This window comes from Falco biarmicus, chromosome 11 (assembly GCF_023638135.1).
Source record: "Falco biarmicus isolate bFalBia1 chromosome 11, bFalBia1.pri, whole genome shotgun sequence".
Classification (NCBI taxonomy): domain Eukaryota; kingdom Metazoa; phylum Chordata; class Aves; order Falconiformes; family Falconidae; genus Falco; species Falco biarmicus.
In genome coordinates, this window is record NC_079298.1 from 5941848 (window position 1) to 5958554 (window position 16707).

The 16707-nt window shown below is 52.7% G+C and overlaps 1 protein-coding gene across 8 annotated transcripts in view; it reads left to right on the forward strand.

Moving 5' to 3' along the window:
- The window catches only part of KANK4 (KN motif and ankyrin repeat domains 4), a 36086-nt gene extending 23475 nt beyond the window's left edge, over positions 1-12611 (forward strand). For 3 of the 8 annotated variants that reach the window (XM_056355673.1, XM_056355671.1, XM_056355672.1), the window contains 8 exons: positions 1314-3263; positions 4190-4301; positions 5607-5834; positions 6427-6514; positions 6927-7146; positions 8761-8903; positions 9873-10073; positions 10917-12611. In XM_056355673.1, coding sequence (XP_056211648.1) covers positions 1314-3263; positions 4190-4301; positions 5607-5834; positions 6427-6514; positions 6927-7146; positions 8761-8903; positions 9873-10073; positions 10917-11018 — 3044 coding nt within the window. In that variant the 3' untranslated portion in view covers positions 11019-12611. Of the gene's footprint in view, positions 1-252; positions 428-1313; positions 3264-4189; positions 4302-5606; positions 5835-6426; positions 6515-6926; positions 7147-8760; positions 8904-9872; positions 10074-10916 lie in introns of those variants that run through there. The other 5 variants (XM_056355674.1, XM_056355676.1, XR_008824621.1 and 2 more) reach the window with 4 other exon arrangements.
- The last annotated feature ends 4096 nt before the right edge of the window (positions 12612-16707 follow it).

Genomic DNA, 16707 nt, shown 5'->3' on the forward strand with positions numbered 1-16707 from the left:
TTCTATAGATAGGCAGTAGGGCCAGGAGATGAAAAATGCATCATTCATGTATTATGCAGACTTGATAAACCGCAGCCAGAGCACAGTCACAGCTCTCGGTTCAGCACATACTGTCCTCCTGTCCTCTGTGGTGCATAGCCAGGACAGATCTCCTCTGCTCCCACTGTCCGGGCTGTGCTCTTGTGCTGTATTACCCCATGTGATGTTTTCCCTCCATCATTCCTCTGACTTTCATGTGCTGCTTCCCCTCAGAAAAGCATCTGCATCTCAGTGATGCTCTGTGATGAGCAGCACCGAAAGCCATGCCAAGTTCTCCTGGTCCCCACGCAGCTGCTACACCAGGATGGAGACAAAGGGAGCAGCCATGAAACCTGGTTTCTCCTGGTCGAGCTGCTCCTCCTTGTCCTCACGGAGCGCAGCTTGTTTGGTAAGAGGTGCGAAGCAGCCCAAACCGCTGTGGTTTGAGGGACTTGTGCATAAACTAAAATGAGCAATGATGCTGCGGTTTGACTACTTAGACCCTTAAAGCCTAAGTTGGGGGCTGTGAAATTTTGCAGGCTGGATCCGACTGTATTAAGTTGTATTAAACCAGGAGCCTCGGGCTGCACTGCTGGAGCCGCACGGTTTGCCTGTGACGGCTGGGTGGGCAGACACACAGTCGTGCATTTCATGGTGATTTACCTCAATTAAAAGCTGCGCTCGGTGCCGTGCAGCCGGTCACCTTGGGAGGCACGTGTTTCGCATGGATGCGGCTGTGTAAAGCAGCCCCGGCTGGCACTGTCTGGGTCCAGCCTCTGCCTGGTGCTGTATTTGTCATTTTCAAGGAATAATTTGTGACACGGTGTTTGCAGATGAAACAATGCAATGATTTTCCTGCTTGATGTGCCACTGAAAAGTTAAAACCAAACCAAAAGCCTTGAAAAATGTAATTGTCACAGATTGGTTCCACCTTCTGTTTTTGAGCTGGATTTATTATACATCGGGCAGCTCTTTATACTTACACAGGCACGTAGCTCTGCCTGCAAAACCTGCTGTTTGCTTAATTGCCAATTAGAGCCATGATTTCAGCAAATTTTCAGCTTCCTCAGTGCAACAATTACCTGATTCACCTCTGGAAAACCGTATCAGACCTTTATGCGTGTTGCTGTGTCTCTGCAGCTTCACCACGAGCCTCCACAATGCTGAACGGCAGCCCCCTACCTGCCTGAAACGGAGACGAATAAAGCAGTAACATTTCCCCCCTGCTCTAAATATGCTTTTTGTTAATTTTTTGGTGTCTTCAAAATTCATGCATCTTGTTGTTGTTGTTTCAGCAGACAGACAGCCACCCAAACCTGATGGGGAGAGGGAGCAGCCCCGCAGCCTCCCTTACTCCGTGGAGACACCATACGGCTTTCACTTGGACCTGGACTTTCTGAAGTACGTGGATGACATCGAGAAAGGGAACACCATCCGAAGGGTTCACATCCACCGGAAAGCCAAGCAGCCAAAATTCAGCACCCTGCCCCGAAACTTCAGCCTGCCTGAGAACAGCTCCCGTGGATGCACATCTGCTCCCAGCAAGAGCTGGACGGCAACCTGCTCCTTCCCCCAGCGAAAGGCATCACTGGGGGCGGAGGAGACCCCCCATCCTCTCCTGCCCAACGAGGCACCCTTGCCAGCAACTGATGAGCTGGCTTACCGGAGAAAAGCCCTTCTGACGGAGACGTGGCGGCAGGCAGAGCTGGGGTGGCAGGAAGGTGAGCTCCGGGGGCGGCCGCAGCTGCTTCGAGCCTCCAGCATGCCTGCTGCACTGCCGCCTGGCCAGCCCCTGCCGCGGGACGGGAGGGTGCCCTCACCCCTCTGGCCACCTCCCCAGCACTGCCATGACCGGAGTGGCTCCGAAAGCACGTTTCACCCTGTGTTGCATTCGTCCGGCTCCGACAACATAGTGTTAAATCTCCCCCGGGAGATGAGTTTGGAGGAAGATGTCTCCTTGGGGCATCCCGGTGGAGGCAGCCCAGGACCGATGCAGATGCAGTCGCTGTGGCAGAACCAGCATCCTGCGGCGCCGCAGCTGCAGGTGGTGATGGAGAGCGGAGGTGAGGAGGGCGATGCCACCGACACCAGTGGTCGCTCCGCCTTGACTGGGAGTGAACCAGCATCACTGGCTGCCAGCCAGCTCATGGAGGAGAACACGAACCCTGGGGAAAGGGAGTTAAGTGTGAGTGAAATGACTCCGAAGGTGCTGAAGCAAGTTGAGGAGGGGAGTGTCTGGGCTGAGGAGAACAAGGAGAGCTGTGGTCCTCAGCCTTGTGATGCTGGAGAGCCCGGTGGGGTTGCTGAGCTAAAGCAGCAGATTGCTGCTCTGGAGGAGCAGCTGGGCAAGAAGAAAGAAGAGCTCGAGCAGATCAGGGCAGTGCTGGAGCAGCAGGATCATGAGATCAAGGAGAAGGAGAAAAGCATTAAGTTACTGGCCAGCTCTAAAGCTCAGCTGGAAGAGAAACTGTGCCGGGAAAACACCAAAGAGGCCACGGCGCCGTCCAGGTGGAGCAGTGGGGCTTTGCAGTGCTATGATGCTGCGGTGAACACCGACCTCTCGCAGGTAACCGGGGCCAAACAAGCCCACGATAAAGGCATCAACGTAAATATCCCAGTCTCCACCAAATCCGTAGGATGCAGTGTCCAGAGAGCAGACAATGCAAACGTGCAGGCAATGAAGCTGGGTGCTCGGAGAGATCCAGGACTGGCAGATGCTCACACCAGCGTCAGTGGAGAGGGACCTGGAAGTTTTGGTGAAGCTGGCGTCAAGGCTGGACTTCATGCACCATGCTTCACCCAGCTGAAGATTGATGAGCACCTCGGTGATGACAATCAAAATCACAGGAATAACTATGGTACCCAGAGTCTGGCTGCTCATGCTGTGAGTGCAGAAAGCTATCAAGGAACAAGAAGTGGCTCAAGGGCAGGTGAAAACGAGGCAGGCTTTGGAGAAGATAAACCTCAAGATGGGCTGGAAGAGGACAGTCCCCCTGACCATGAGGATGTCCCTGCTGTTGACCCCATCAGCCAATACGTAAAAAAAATCCAGGAGCTTTTGCAGGAGCAGTGGCTGTGTTTGGAGCATGGCTACCCTGAGTTAGCAAGCGCTATTAAACAACCGGCCTCCAAGCTCAGCTCCATTCAGAACCAATTAGTTAATTCCTTAAACTCGTTGCTGTCCGCCTACTCTACGCAAGGGCCCGCCGATAAGGAGAATTCGAACACGCACTATCAACAGTTGGGTAAATAACACTGGCACAGGTTTCAACCTGTCTGGGCCAAAGCTCTTCCCATTATTCAAGTGTTGAGCGGGGATGATGCAGTGGTGTAATTAGTATCAGTCAGATCAGAAATAGCCCCTCCTAAACATGTATGAGAAAGGCAAATCATAAGCTATGTGGTCTTAAATGAAAAAAAGCAAATGATGCAGGAGCTGATAAAGCTGTGGCTCAGTTATACTCGGGATCAGCTTCAAAAATTGGCCATACTTTGGGCTATCCCATCAAATAACTACTTTTCTCAATTGGGAATATGGGACTTATGCTCATCTGGGGTAGACCTGCATATGGGGTTCACCAGAACCAAAACCAGTCCACGCTAACTGAGTAACTAGGCTTGGGAAGAGGCCTGTCCCCACTCACAACCATTTGTCTAAAATAATTTTGGCTTATATGAAAATGAGAACCCAAAGGCTGTCGAGGCGGGGGGTGGGGGGGAGGGGCTTGCAAATAGATAAGTGACCTGTTACTTAAAAGCAATACATAATGAGACTATCCAAAGTCTGATGGAAAGACTCATCTGTGTAGTATTATAGGAGATTTATAGAAGAGATTTCCAGTACATTAGTATTGGGGAAAAAAATAAATAAATAAACATTATTATAAAAGTAAAACCTACTTATATTCGTAGGACACATATATAATTTCCAGTCACTTTCTTTATATTCCCAGTGACTTGGAGATGTTTGAGACCTGTATTTTAGAGGTGCCAGGGCAGGTTCATGTTGTGGCCAGGTGCAGCCATAATTTTGCAAGACATAAAAAGAATCTCTGAAGATGAAGAAAGATACTTACAGTTGTGATTTGTAGTTTGTTGCTAGAAGTTGGTAATAGTTACTGATAGTTATGGCACATCTGCTTAATTAATCTATTATTTTGTATTTTGCTAGAAATCTCTCCAGCCACAAGTCTTAAGTCTATCATGAAAAAGAAAGGTTATGGTTTCCATGCAGGAGGCAATGGGACCAAAAAGAATCTTCAGTTTGTTGGGGTAAATGGTGGGTAAGCATCTGTTCAGAAGACAAAACTGCCTTTTTTATCATGTAATGTTCTCTATATTGCTGAAGAAGTCATTCTTTTTTCCCCTCCAAACCTCTTGATTAAAAGGCCCTTTGAAACAGAGCTTTTCTCCCTTCTTTAATCCAGCACTGATAACCTGTAGGTAACCCCGTAGTAAAGATGATGGTATTTTCAGAGCAGCAGGGGCCGCCCTGGGGACAGACACCCTCTGCACACCCATCTTTTGGGGCTTCCTCCAAAACCCAGCGGGGTCTTTGGGGAGATTCCCACTAACTTTGGTGGGTTTTGGAGGCGGTCAGCACTGCCTGGGTGGGCATGCTGCCACTAACCTGCCTCCACGCTCCAGCGACGACCAACAAAAGTTGGTTCAGGGACTGAGAAAAGACTATTCTAGTAAATAAGGAATTACCTTGGGGCGAAGGAGATATTTTAGGACATGCTCCAGCACCCAGTTCCTAACGCCCTTTGAGCTAGCTAGATACAGCGTGTGCCGTAGGTGTGTCTCTAAGGGCAGCACTGGCACATCTTCTACCAAGGAGTATGTGTGCTGGCATGCAGAGGGCAGGGTGCATGTCACTGTCCCTCCGCTGGTTTCTGCAGACAGATGCTTCTCTGACTTCCCAGCTTGATGGCTACTGCTGTTGGGTTCATCAGGTGTTACTCTTGTGTGGAGCTTCTGCCAACAGTTGCTGAAATAGGTACAACCTGTAGCAAGTAAAGGAATCTTGACTAGCCTGAGAAGAGTTTTGGGATCCCTCAGAGTGAAATGTTCTGTCCCGTGGAAGATGTTATTGTTATTAATGCTTTTGGACAAGCAGAAGAGAGGTCTTTCTGGTGGGGCTGCTCGAATGGTGGACTCGGGTCTGTGCTGGAGCTGCAAACCCAGTTTTTGTCGAGCAATCTTCAAGGCTGCCAACATGCTGCCTGTCCCACCTGGCCACAGGGCCTGTGCCAGGTCCTTGGCAGCTCCGGCCTGGAGGCAGCACACAGCCCTTGCCTGGCCGCGCCGGGGCTCGTGCGATGGACAGCCCTCCACACCAGCCGAGTAGTTCCTGAAGTAACCTTGCCTGCTGCTAATTAACTGCTTCTGTCACACTCCTGCTGGCTTAAGAAGCCAAAAACCAGACTAACCCCCAGTTTGGCTGTGGCTCTAACCTTTTAACTTGTCTATCACTCTGGGCTTCATCCAAGGCCCATTGGAGTCAGTGGGTGTCTTCAATGAGTCTTGGTCAGGCCCCGTGGTTGCCGATGGGGAAGGAGTGAGTAACGTGTGGTGTCCTCAAATAGCTACGAAACGACTTCAAGTGAAGACACAAGTTGTGAAGAGAGCCCATCGGATGGCGACGGGGAGAGTGAGACGGAGAAAAAAGCTGATGATTTGGAGCCCACACAGGCAAAAGCTGGAGGTGAAAGCAAGGGGGCTTTGTCGGGGACCTCCTCGCAGGAGAGGCGTGAGGGTGATGACCTGCAGGAGCCACCAGCAGAAGTGCCTTGCACTCAGCAGAAGGCTGACAGGTAACCAGAAAACCAGGCAGCGATCCTGCTGTCCATCACGTTTCTGCAGCCACGGGATGCGCAGCGCTGCATTCAGTTGCTCCTACAAGGCTGGGGTCAGGGCTTCATCTGCTCAGTGCAAAGGCAGCCACTTGCCTCCGTAGACACGGGAAAAGGCTTTAAAGAGCTCAGTATTTTTTGAGTTGCTACAGAATCTAATGGGGATTGATTCAGGCCCTACGCTTGACTGGGGAAAAGATGGAGTGAGTCATATTTGGTGAGAATTAGCTCATTTTTCCCCTCTCATGTAAAGTTTCACAGTGAACTTCTTTGCAGATTCAGGAACAAGATCCTGCCCCCCCACCCCCTTTAAGGATTCTTGCACCTGATGAAGTTGACTGTACAGCTCAGGGACTCTGGACTTAAACACTTATTTAACGGCTTAATTTTGTACCTAAAATGTGTCCAGTCAGTGGACAACTTGTGTCCATAAAGTTAAGCACTTAGTAAGTGTTGAACATATTCTGACCTAAACTGCATGTTCTCCTTCCTGCTTCAATACCTCCTGCACGTTTTGTCCAGTCATGGATTTACAGAAGTATTTTCCCTTTAGATGCAAACCCTCTGAAGATTTCCTTGCCGACTGCCAGCTGCTCAGCAAGCACCTCTCAGAAATCAGGACCACAAGCGACAAGCATCTGGTACCGCTATTTTTCAATCCCGTTTCAGATGAGGTTCTCGCGCTCTGTTACATGTAATGGATAAGATTATCCTGACGGCACGTTGCAGGCTGTGCCCTCCCATGCCATGGACAGCTTTGTGAGGAGAGGGGCGGAGATGAACTCTGAGTCAATTTTAGAATAGCCAAAAGAAATGAGAAGGGGGAGGGGGGGGGGGGGGAGAAGATGAAGGTTTTCTCTGCTTACTCATTCAAGTTACCACAGGAAATGCCTTTCCCCCTTAAGTTATAGCAGTAATCACAAAACCACAAGCTAAAGACCAGCTGGGGGATGCCGGAGCAGAGGACAAAGTGGTGTGGGGTGAGGTGCTGGGGCAGCAATTGGTTTGCAGGATGACTACCCAGGAGTGACGGTGAGACCTTGGTGTTTTCAGCGGCACATTCTGAGCACCGTCTGCCAGGAGTGGTTCCGGGTGTCGAGCCGCAAGTCTTCCAGCCCAGAGGTGGTTGCAGCATATCTCAAGGCATTGGGGGCCATCCAGCCCCAGCTCCTGGTGATGGTGGTGAACCTGGCTGACAGGAACGGCAACACGGCGCTTCACTACAGCGTTTCCCATTCCAACTTCCCGATTGCAAAGCTCCTGCTAGACACAGGTAGGAAGAGCCACTCTGCTGAGCCATGGCTTTCGTTGGGTGTGGGTGGGGAAGTTACTTGATGTTGCTCTTGGCAGTGGGGCACAGTCCCAGAGGGGATGGCCACGGTGTGCAGAGCCAGGTAACAGGGTCCATAAACAGTCTCAAATATGGCAAACAGTGAATGAGATCCAGGGTCTTCCCAGGGAGTTCAGTCAGGAGCAAAAGGAGGTGGGGCTGGGGACCAGCTGCCACCTAATGCAAGGGCGCCATCCAGTAGCCAAGCATGGGGCTAAGGACCATCCAGGAGGCAAATGCAGGGACAAGGTCCATCCAGAAGACATAGCTGATCTGAAAACCAGCATCCTCCCCCACAGCTTGGCCATGGGCCCGTGGGTGTGGGCACAGGTCCCAGCTGAGGCTCCTCAGGGCTGTTAAAGCTCATGAAGGCCCTCAGGGCCCTGACACATCTTAAGGCAGGGGCCCTCAAACTGCGGGCCGGATACGGCCCCCCAGGGTGCTCAATCTGGCCCCTGGTATTTACAGACCCCCCCCCGCCCCCCCCCCCGCCGGGGGTTAGGGGGGGAAACCAAGCAGCCGCAGATGACTGCCTGCCACTGCATCCGCGCCGGCCCCCTGTTTAAAAGGTTTGAGGACCCCTGTCTTAAGGGCTTTGCAGTCTGACTTTGGGGACGGCTCGCGATCCCTGTGCCCAAGGGGTGTCTCTCACAGCCCCAGTCAGGTGAGATGGGGTGGCTTCCCAGCTTCTTGTAGTAGCAAATGCCACATCATGGCTTGGAGCAGGAGGGTCAGATCCCTGAGAGCATAACAAACCCTACAGCGCTGCAGAAAAACCCCATGTTAAACTATTGAACTTTCAGCATGTGATGAAGAAAGAAAAATCTCAGCTGAGCTAGTGTGGGGGGTGGGGGTGGTGGAAACCGCACACATGCTCCGAAAGAATAAAGGCACTTTGGCCTTTTCTCATGGGCCAGACAATCTGTTGAATGTTGGGGAAATGGCAGATTATCATACACGTCTATAACCTGATTGTTGCTGCAGACTTGCAGAGAGCTGTGGCAGTTTGTCCCCTTCTGCTGCTGAGTGCCCAAGGTGGCTGGGTCCCTGGGGCAGGGCTGGACCCGAGCCCTTGTTAGACACAGCCCATGCCTCTGGTGGAGCTGTAAATAGGGGCTTTGGGGTGGAAATTGGGTGAAATGGGGCCAAGACTGATTTATGCTGTTCATTGGGTGATGCTCGTCTGTCTGCTGCTCCCTTGCTGCAGGAGTTGAAGCAAACAGCCCACAGCTCCACAACTGGCATGTGCCCAAGGCATTAATTGTCCTCTCCGGCACCCTTTTTTTGTTTTGTTTCGTTATGGTCTTCAAAGTTAATTGAGTTGACCTTAGCAACTGTAATTAGCTCTAGCAATGCATAGCACCAAGGGCCGTTTAATGCTGCGCTCACGAGACTAGATATTTAACATGGGGAAATCTCAATCCTGTACAATTATGGAAACTGTTTCTAGGAATATAAGATGTCACACATTCTATAACTTTCTCTTTGCTTCCCATTCCCTCCGGTTGATTCAACATGGGGCTGAATCCTTCCCATGCATGGTACATCGCCCGCCAGGTGTGTGCCGCCTGGACCTGCAGAACCGCGCTGGCTACACAGCGGTGATGCTCACCCCGCTGGCAGCTGCCGAAACAGGTGAGGACATGGAGGTGGTGATGAAGCTGCTGAAGGAGGGAGACGTCAACCTGCGAGCTGCCCAGGTGCGTCCCTGTAGTTCTGTTGTTTCTTTGAAAACCAAGCGTGGCCCCGTGTGGGATCGTGCCACGGGCGGAGGGCAGCCAGCCTGCAGTGGGTATTTATTTGGCAGAGGCATCTGTGAAGTGGCTCCTGCTGAGCTCGTCGTAGCCTCCTGTTTATGGCCGTCACTGTGCGACGCCAGTTCAGGCTGAGGCATCACCATGTCCCCGGTAGAGATCTCGGGCTGCGGCGGGGTGTATCATTTGCATGTGCAGCGCCAGGCTGAGACTCGGCAGCAGACAGTGGGTTGGAGTTGCTGCTTCCCAAAAGTTACAAAAGCAACCTCAGTTGAACTGCAGCGTGGCTGCCCACCGGCTCCCTGTGGAGGGACGCGGGAGCTGGGTAACATGAAGAGGCTAAAGGGAGGCTGAAAATTTTGCAAAATGATTTTTCTGGGCTAAAAAATCAGAAGTGATACCAGGGAGGAGCAGCATGGGGTAGGCCCCAGGGTATAGGAACCCCAGGTCTGCCGGCAAGCTGTTGTTTCAACGGTGTCACGCATTTTGGTCTCAGGATGACAGTGCCCTCATCCAGCTTTTCTTCCAGCCAGCTGTAAAAGTTAGTCTGGAGCGAAGTTAAAGTGCCCAGGAGTGTTAGGGGGACAACTGGGACGTCTGGGGCAACTGGGAGCTGGGCAGTTTGGCCATGCTGCTGCAAAGACCCTCCGCATGGACAGGGCAGTGGTGCAAGTGAGCAGGCATCTCTCACACCACCTGCTGAAGAGCCCCAGGGTTATTTAATAACAATATGCAAGAAGATGCAATATGCATTAATAATGTTATTACTCTCTATCTACTATGCAAAAAATATATGCAATTATATATGCAATAATAACATTCATTATTATTATTCTTATTGTTCTATAACGGTCTGAACGAGCAGGACTGTAGCAGTGGGTGAGGGGTGCTCAGCCTTTCCCTGTGCGGTTGCAGGGAGGCCAGACTGCCCTGATGCTGGGGGTCAGCCACGAGCGGGACGACATGGTGCGGGCCCTCCTCGCCTGCCAGGCTGACGTCAACCTGCAGGATGAGGAGGGGACGACGGCCCTGATGGTGGCCTGCCGGCAGGGCAACGCCGACATTGTCAGGCTTCTCTTGGCCCAGCCCGGCTGCCAGGTCACACTGACAGACAAGGTGAGGCTCCGGAGCTGCGCTCGGTCCCGTACACAACCTCATGTGCACTGGGTGGGGAAAACTCATGTGGGATCACAGTTTACAGGCAGCAATGCCCAGGGGGTGGGTTTTAAGTGAAGAAGTATCGTTTTGGTCTTCTTTCTAGTCAGGGGACCACTTTTAGGAGAGTAGCCCTGGTTTCGGTGCTTGCTGGATGGGGTGGCTGTGGCAGCATCCTGCATCCCAGCCGTAGCCTGGGCAGGAGCACTGGGGGAAGAGCCCAGCCCAGTGTAAATCTGAAAAAAACCAGATGAAACCCTGGCTATGGAATCAGCAGAGCTTCAGCTCCAAGAAATTAGCAGCAATTAACTCCCCGCTGAGAACAGACACCTCTCCAGGGGGTTGCATGGGATGGGGCTGGGCTGGGAGCAGCCTAGCTGGCCAGTGGAAATCTGCGTGGGCTCACAGCGACAAGCTGCGTGGCTGTGTGTATAGTTACTATACTTGTAGTTCTAACTAAATTACAGTTTTGTCTAAGATGCTGGGCAGCACCGGGACCAGGAGAGGGCACGGCAGGGACGCATTTTGTGCAGTTGAGGTTAAGCCCCAAAACACCACGGGAAGGTTGCAGGACGGTGACTCATTTTAAGCGAGGGAGTAAGTGCAGGGGAGGAGGTTTTGGGGGTAAACTGCTGGGCGGTGAAATACCCGCTGAGAAATATCATCAGCGCGCAGGTTGCAAATAGCAGGGATGGGGCCAAGGAGCGGAGGCGGTTGAGAATGGAGCTGGGTGGATTACAGGAGTGGCTGGGGCGAGAGGCAGGAATTCGGGCAGTAACGTCTTCACCTCTTCCCTCCCCGCAGGGCGGTAACTCAGCCCTGTCGCTGGCCCAGCGTGCTGCCCGCGAGGACATTGCAGCGCTCCTGCGAGCCCACGCCGAGCAGAGCCCGTCCCTCTCTGCGTGACCAAGCGGTGAGAAGAAAGTGGGATGGGGAGTGGGGAACAAACTGCTCCTTCCTGCAACAGCCCTGCTGCTCGCCTCGGTGGCCACGGCCGGTGTAGTAGATTTCCATACGTACAGGGGGATGAACCCTGTCAGTTACCTGCGTGTGTTCCCCATGGCTAATTCTCCTCATTAAGCCTGTTTACACCCCCCCTAATCTATGCACATTGCCACAAATGATTCCAAGCTCTCCTATACACTCCTTTTGGTACAGATTTGGCAGGTGAGCGACCAAAATGAAGGAGAAAAGCACATTAGAAAAGCAATACTTAAGTCTTTTGTAACCTTAGATTATGTTTGTCCTTTTAATCAACTACTTAACTGTATCTCATTTAACTTGTAAGTTTGTGTTCTAATATTTATTATTAGCTCTTCTGTATGTAGCGGCAGGCAGTGATTATTCAGTATATGTAACGACAAACACAAGCTGGATGGATTATGTAAAGTATAAAATCCTATTTATGTTTGCTTATGTGGGTCTGATGTAAGAATTAAAAATTAATGCTCTAGGAAAATATTTGAGTATACCAGACCCAAACACACAGACATTGTTTTGCCTGTATTTGGAATTACCATATGGCTCTTATTTTTCCTAATTAAGTTTGAGCCAACAGGGAAGCGTAGCCCATTGACATGCACCGTGCATCAGCACATGTGATGCTCAGGCACAGCAGGGTGGATCAGGTTATCCCAAGCATGGCACCAGATGATCACAACAGATTCCCATCCCAGGATGCATTAATGTCCGAGAGTTTGGTGGAGTGACCTTGCTGACAGATGCCTTCCGGGCAAGCATCTGCTCTCCCCTTTCCCTTGTGCTTAACCTCCAGATGCCCAAACCACTCCCAGCTAAAGCCATGCTGTGATTTAGCTGCTGGAGTTGGCTGGTGCCAGCCGCCCCTCCCCCCACCCCGCCATGGGGCACCCACAGGGTCAGTCCAGCATCGCCTCAAATCATACGTGGGGCAGGGAGTTTCTCTTAAATCCCCCTGCTGCTGCTGAAGAGGGAGGGCTCCAGCCCCACTTCTCCAAACACCTTTATACTGTCATTAAGTTGCTCTGTGCTGGGAAATGCCGTTTCGTGAGGCTGTGCTGCACCAGGACCCAGTGGATGCCCTCCACAGGCTTTGGGGGACCTGGATGCCACCACCAAAAGCCTGGATCTACTTGCCAAAACTAATTAGCTAACTAGGGAGATTTGCTTTTACTTTTCTTTCTTTTGTTACTAAGCAGAAGTTAATCCTAGACTACTTTGGTTACTTCCAAGTCAATTCACATCACGATGAAATCTCTCTTAAGCTGCCTTTACCCTTCCCTCATATTGCAAAGCCGCGGACGAGCCCCCATCCTCACGCCGGTAACACTTACTGCCTTGCAGGGAGGGGAGGACAGCCCCTGCCCTCCGTTTTCCATGGAAATCTGCCATCTGCTCCATTTTCTTTCCTCGTGTTTTCAGAAGCATTCACCATCTCAGATGTCTAGGCGCCTTTTTTTAACTCTATCCCAAAATGCAGTTACCTCTTTTGCATACAAATAAACTCGAGTTAAACCTTTACCTGCATTTGCTCCTGTGCCTGTCCCCATTGCCACGGTGCTCTCCCAGTGTGAGGCAGCAGGGATGCTCCGGTGGACAGGGAAGGACAGCCAGGACAGCCCTCGGCCCGCGGTGACTGCACGTATGTGCACATGGTTAAATCAGGCATTTTTGAGGCGTTTCTTCAGACCAGTGCCCCCCGGAGGTCCCATGCCCCAGCTCCCCACACAGACAGGGCAGGGTGGGAGTTTTTTTGCAGGAATTGCCCCGATTTATGTTCCTGGGGGCTGAGCACTGAGCACCCAGAAGCAGTGTGAGCACCCACAGCATGGCCACCAGGCCCCGGCTGCAAGCAAAAAGAGCTGTAATAGCATCCAAGTGACAATTTTCACTACTTCCCCGAGAGCTCTGGAACTGCGCTTGCAGAGAGGAATTTCACTTCAACTCTGGCTGCTGCCCAGAGTGAGGTGAACTTTCTGGCTTCAACATAAGAAGCCAGAACATGGGAGATTTTCTGCTAAGGATGAGGGTGGCTTTGGGAAGCACCTGCCTTCTCCTGCCCGTGGAATTCCTAGGGATATTGAGCTCACTGTAGTGCGACTCAGGGAGAGGTAACATTTTCGCGGTCTGCTGCAGCACACGCTTTGCTGCCTTCCCCTGCCTCCCTCCACATCCCCCTTTTCCTCCTGTTCCCACCCCGGCAGCCCAGGCTGATTAACTACATCCCAAGAATGTTTGTTTGCATTCCTTTGCCTCGTATTTCCTCTTTTCCCCTCGATCCATCTGCCCCGTGAGGAGCAGCTCCCATGGGGTGACCCCCCCGAGCAGCTCCTCCGCTCATGTGGAGCCCAAGGGACCACGGATGGTTCGGTGCTGCCCTCGGCACCTCCCCCTGCCCAGTGTCACGCTGCAGCAGCACCAGATTGCACAGAACCGACAGAAAATCGTCTGCGGGATCCCAGTGCCACAGAGGGCCCCAGAGCCAGCCTTAATTTATACGGTAGAGATCAAACTAAATATAGACAAGCAAAATACATCCCCAGTGCGAGCGCTGTACAATACAAATGAGAGACAATTAAGTCACAGCAAGGAAAGAAATTAATCTAATGATCTTTACGAGCTCACCATCTATGAACTGATTAGCTATGAAGGGAAAGAATGACGAGAAACTCATCTGAACACGATTTTTCCACTCTCCTTATGGCCATTTCTAGCGTATCCCTTTCTCTTGATGCGAGGAGGGGAGCGGGGACTCTGATGGTCTCATCCAAGGCACCTCCGTGGTCACGGAGGAGCGCGGCACTGTGCAGCCCTCAGCATCCACACTGGGACTGAAAAACAGCATCAGTTCCAGTGATTCTGTGGGTTCTCCCCTCTAATTTACCGCTACCTTCAGAGAAAGCCCTCTGCTACCCAGATGTTGTCCCCCACCCCAGACGCACACAAGGCCCTCGGGTGTCCCCAGGGATGCCAGGACTGCCTGAGTGTGACGCTGGACACCAAAGGCTTTGGTGGCAGAACGGGGATGGCAGTGCCAGAGGGGAGATGCCAGAGGAACTGCAGCCAGCTCCGCCCAAGGTCCATCCTGGTAAAAGGGGACGCTGGATGCCTGCAGACATTCAAGGCCAGGTGGGATGGGCTCTGAGCAGCCTGATCGAGCTGGAGATGTCCCTGCTCGCTGCAGGGGGTTGGACTAGATGGCCTTTAAGGTCCCTGCCACCCCAAACCATGAAGTCTGTGATTCTGTGCCTCATGCCTGGAGACCCCACCCGCAGCCGGCAGGCTCCAGCTCCATGGCAAAAGCAGGTTCTGAAGCCACCATATAAGCACACAGCGCATGACCCTGAAGGGACTGTGCTGGGGCATGGACCCCTGGGGGAGTGGAGCCCCCAGCCCTCCTCTGTGCCCTGGCTGACCTCACTGGTGCTGGACCTGGACAGAGCCACGCGAGACCCTCTCACCCCAGCTGCCTTCTGCACGTGGTTTGGTGCCCGTACCCATGCCAGATACAACACACAAAAGAAACCAGCTGGTGGCTTCCCCCCTCCTTACCGAAAACCAGATGAGCCCAAATTGTTCCTCCTGCCTCTTGCGCGCTGCCAAGGCACGGGAGCAACGCCTCCCTGGGGTGGGGGTGGGACACATGGAGCTGCAGCCATGCTGTGCCCACCCGGAGCAGGACAGCCCCCACGGCCGCCCCCGTGCCGTCCTGACATCAGCTCCAAGATATGCAAGAAATGAAACCGCCGCCCAGTCCGTGGCTAAATGTGCGGTCCCTGTGATCCAGCAGGCCTGGACAAAAGGCTGCCTTGTGCTCAGCGCCTGCGGGGTGGCGAAAACCTCACAGGGCTCGGCTGTGGGGCGGCAGGCCTCTGGCTGGGGAAAGAAACAGCAAAGCGGGCTCCATCCCTGCTGTGGGGATGCAGGTGGTTCCTCGGCATCATCTTGAGATCACACAGCACAGAGAAGGGGATGGAACAGTTGCAGTGATTTGCAAACGTTGTCCAGGCTACTTTAAACATTGCAGTTAGCTTTTGTTAAAGGTTAACTCATTTCTTCTGCTGTAAATATCAAGTATCCTCAGCCCACGGCACAGAGGAGGGCCCGCCCAGGAGCAGGGCCGGGAGCCCTGGGCAAGAAACATCCACTGGCCTCCGCGGCGGGGCCATGGCCACGTTCACAGCACAGGGAGAGAGCGGACCACCTTGAGCCCCATGTGCGCGCCGAGTCCCATGCAACTCGTGAACACAACTGCCACTGGTAATTAAATTGGTGGGACCGCAGCCAGGCAGTGAGGACATGCTGTGGCTTCACTCCTGTGACCTCTGTGGGCCGTTGTCTCCCCACATGGGGTGACAACTGGGTGCTGGGATGAGTGTCTTAAGGCTTAATGCTGCAGGAGAGGCAAAATCGATGGCTGGCAGGTTTCTCGGGTCCGACTTGAAGCACAGGGTACGAAACACAATCGCTTCTGCTTTCTCTTTCTTCCCCTCGTCTTGCCCACACAGGTGGCAGAGAAAATCAGCACCTCTCAGTTTATCATCCAGAAACCGCCCCATCAGCAGCTTGGGTGCTGTCAGATCAGTGACTATCAGCAGCATTTAATATTTTTAGAAGAGATGAATGTCTCGGTCACAAAGGCAGATTTATTTGCCAGAGGGGAATGAGCTGCCACAGGGGCAGCGTGTCGGGCACATTGACAGCACCTCCGCTTTGGGGTGTTTGGGGCCCGGCTTCCACCCAGCACCTGGTCCTGTCTCCACACCTCGGTGGGGAGGGGCTGCTTCACCCCGCTCTTGCCAGCCACAAAGCGCAGTTATCAGCAGGGGCAAGACGGGCTGTGATTTAATTTCCTAGAAATCTCTTGTGGTACTCAGACGTCTCCTCCTTTTCGCAGCACCCACCTATTTGCAGGGGAAAACGCCAGCTCAGAGGTGTGGCAGTTTGTCTTTCTTGGTTTGAGCTGAGAGGACAGAGCATCCTTAGAGCATCCCTTGGGGCAGCCTCTCTGGCAAGCCACCAGGCCCGGGCCGAATGCAGCAGAAATACAATATTTTGTCAATTGCTCCATCTAGTGCCATTTCAGCAGTAAAAGCAGTGAGAGCACAACAATCGGAGCCAGTGCAGCCACCGCGGCTGGGGCTGCGCAGCGTTCCCTGGCCGGTCGCTGTAGTGGTTCGGTGAGGATGCGCAGGTCCCTGCCCTGGTCCAGCACGGGTGCCATCAGCCGATGGCAGCTGTGCGGAAGGGGCTCGGGAACGCACTGCCTCCCTCGCACGCTGCTAGCTGGAATGGAAAGCAGCGTAAGAAAAGTACTACGTGAATTCTTAATAGTTAAAAATGCTCATAGGGAGTATTACATTTTCATGGGCAGATGTTTCCATATAAGGGTTTATAGTCCCGTTTTGAGAAAGATGAGAGAAATACGATAAATGAGACAAAGGCGCTCAGTCCTGGGTCTGCAAGGTAAGAGCAGATTTAAAAACTCTGGCAGGGTGTGCTCCAGCCACAGAGGAGGTGAGGACCAGTTGCCAACACACCACCAAAACCCAGGCATCACCCGAAGGCCAGGGACCACGTACCCCTGGCACGTGCCATCTGTGAGGGGAAAAGCTGG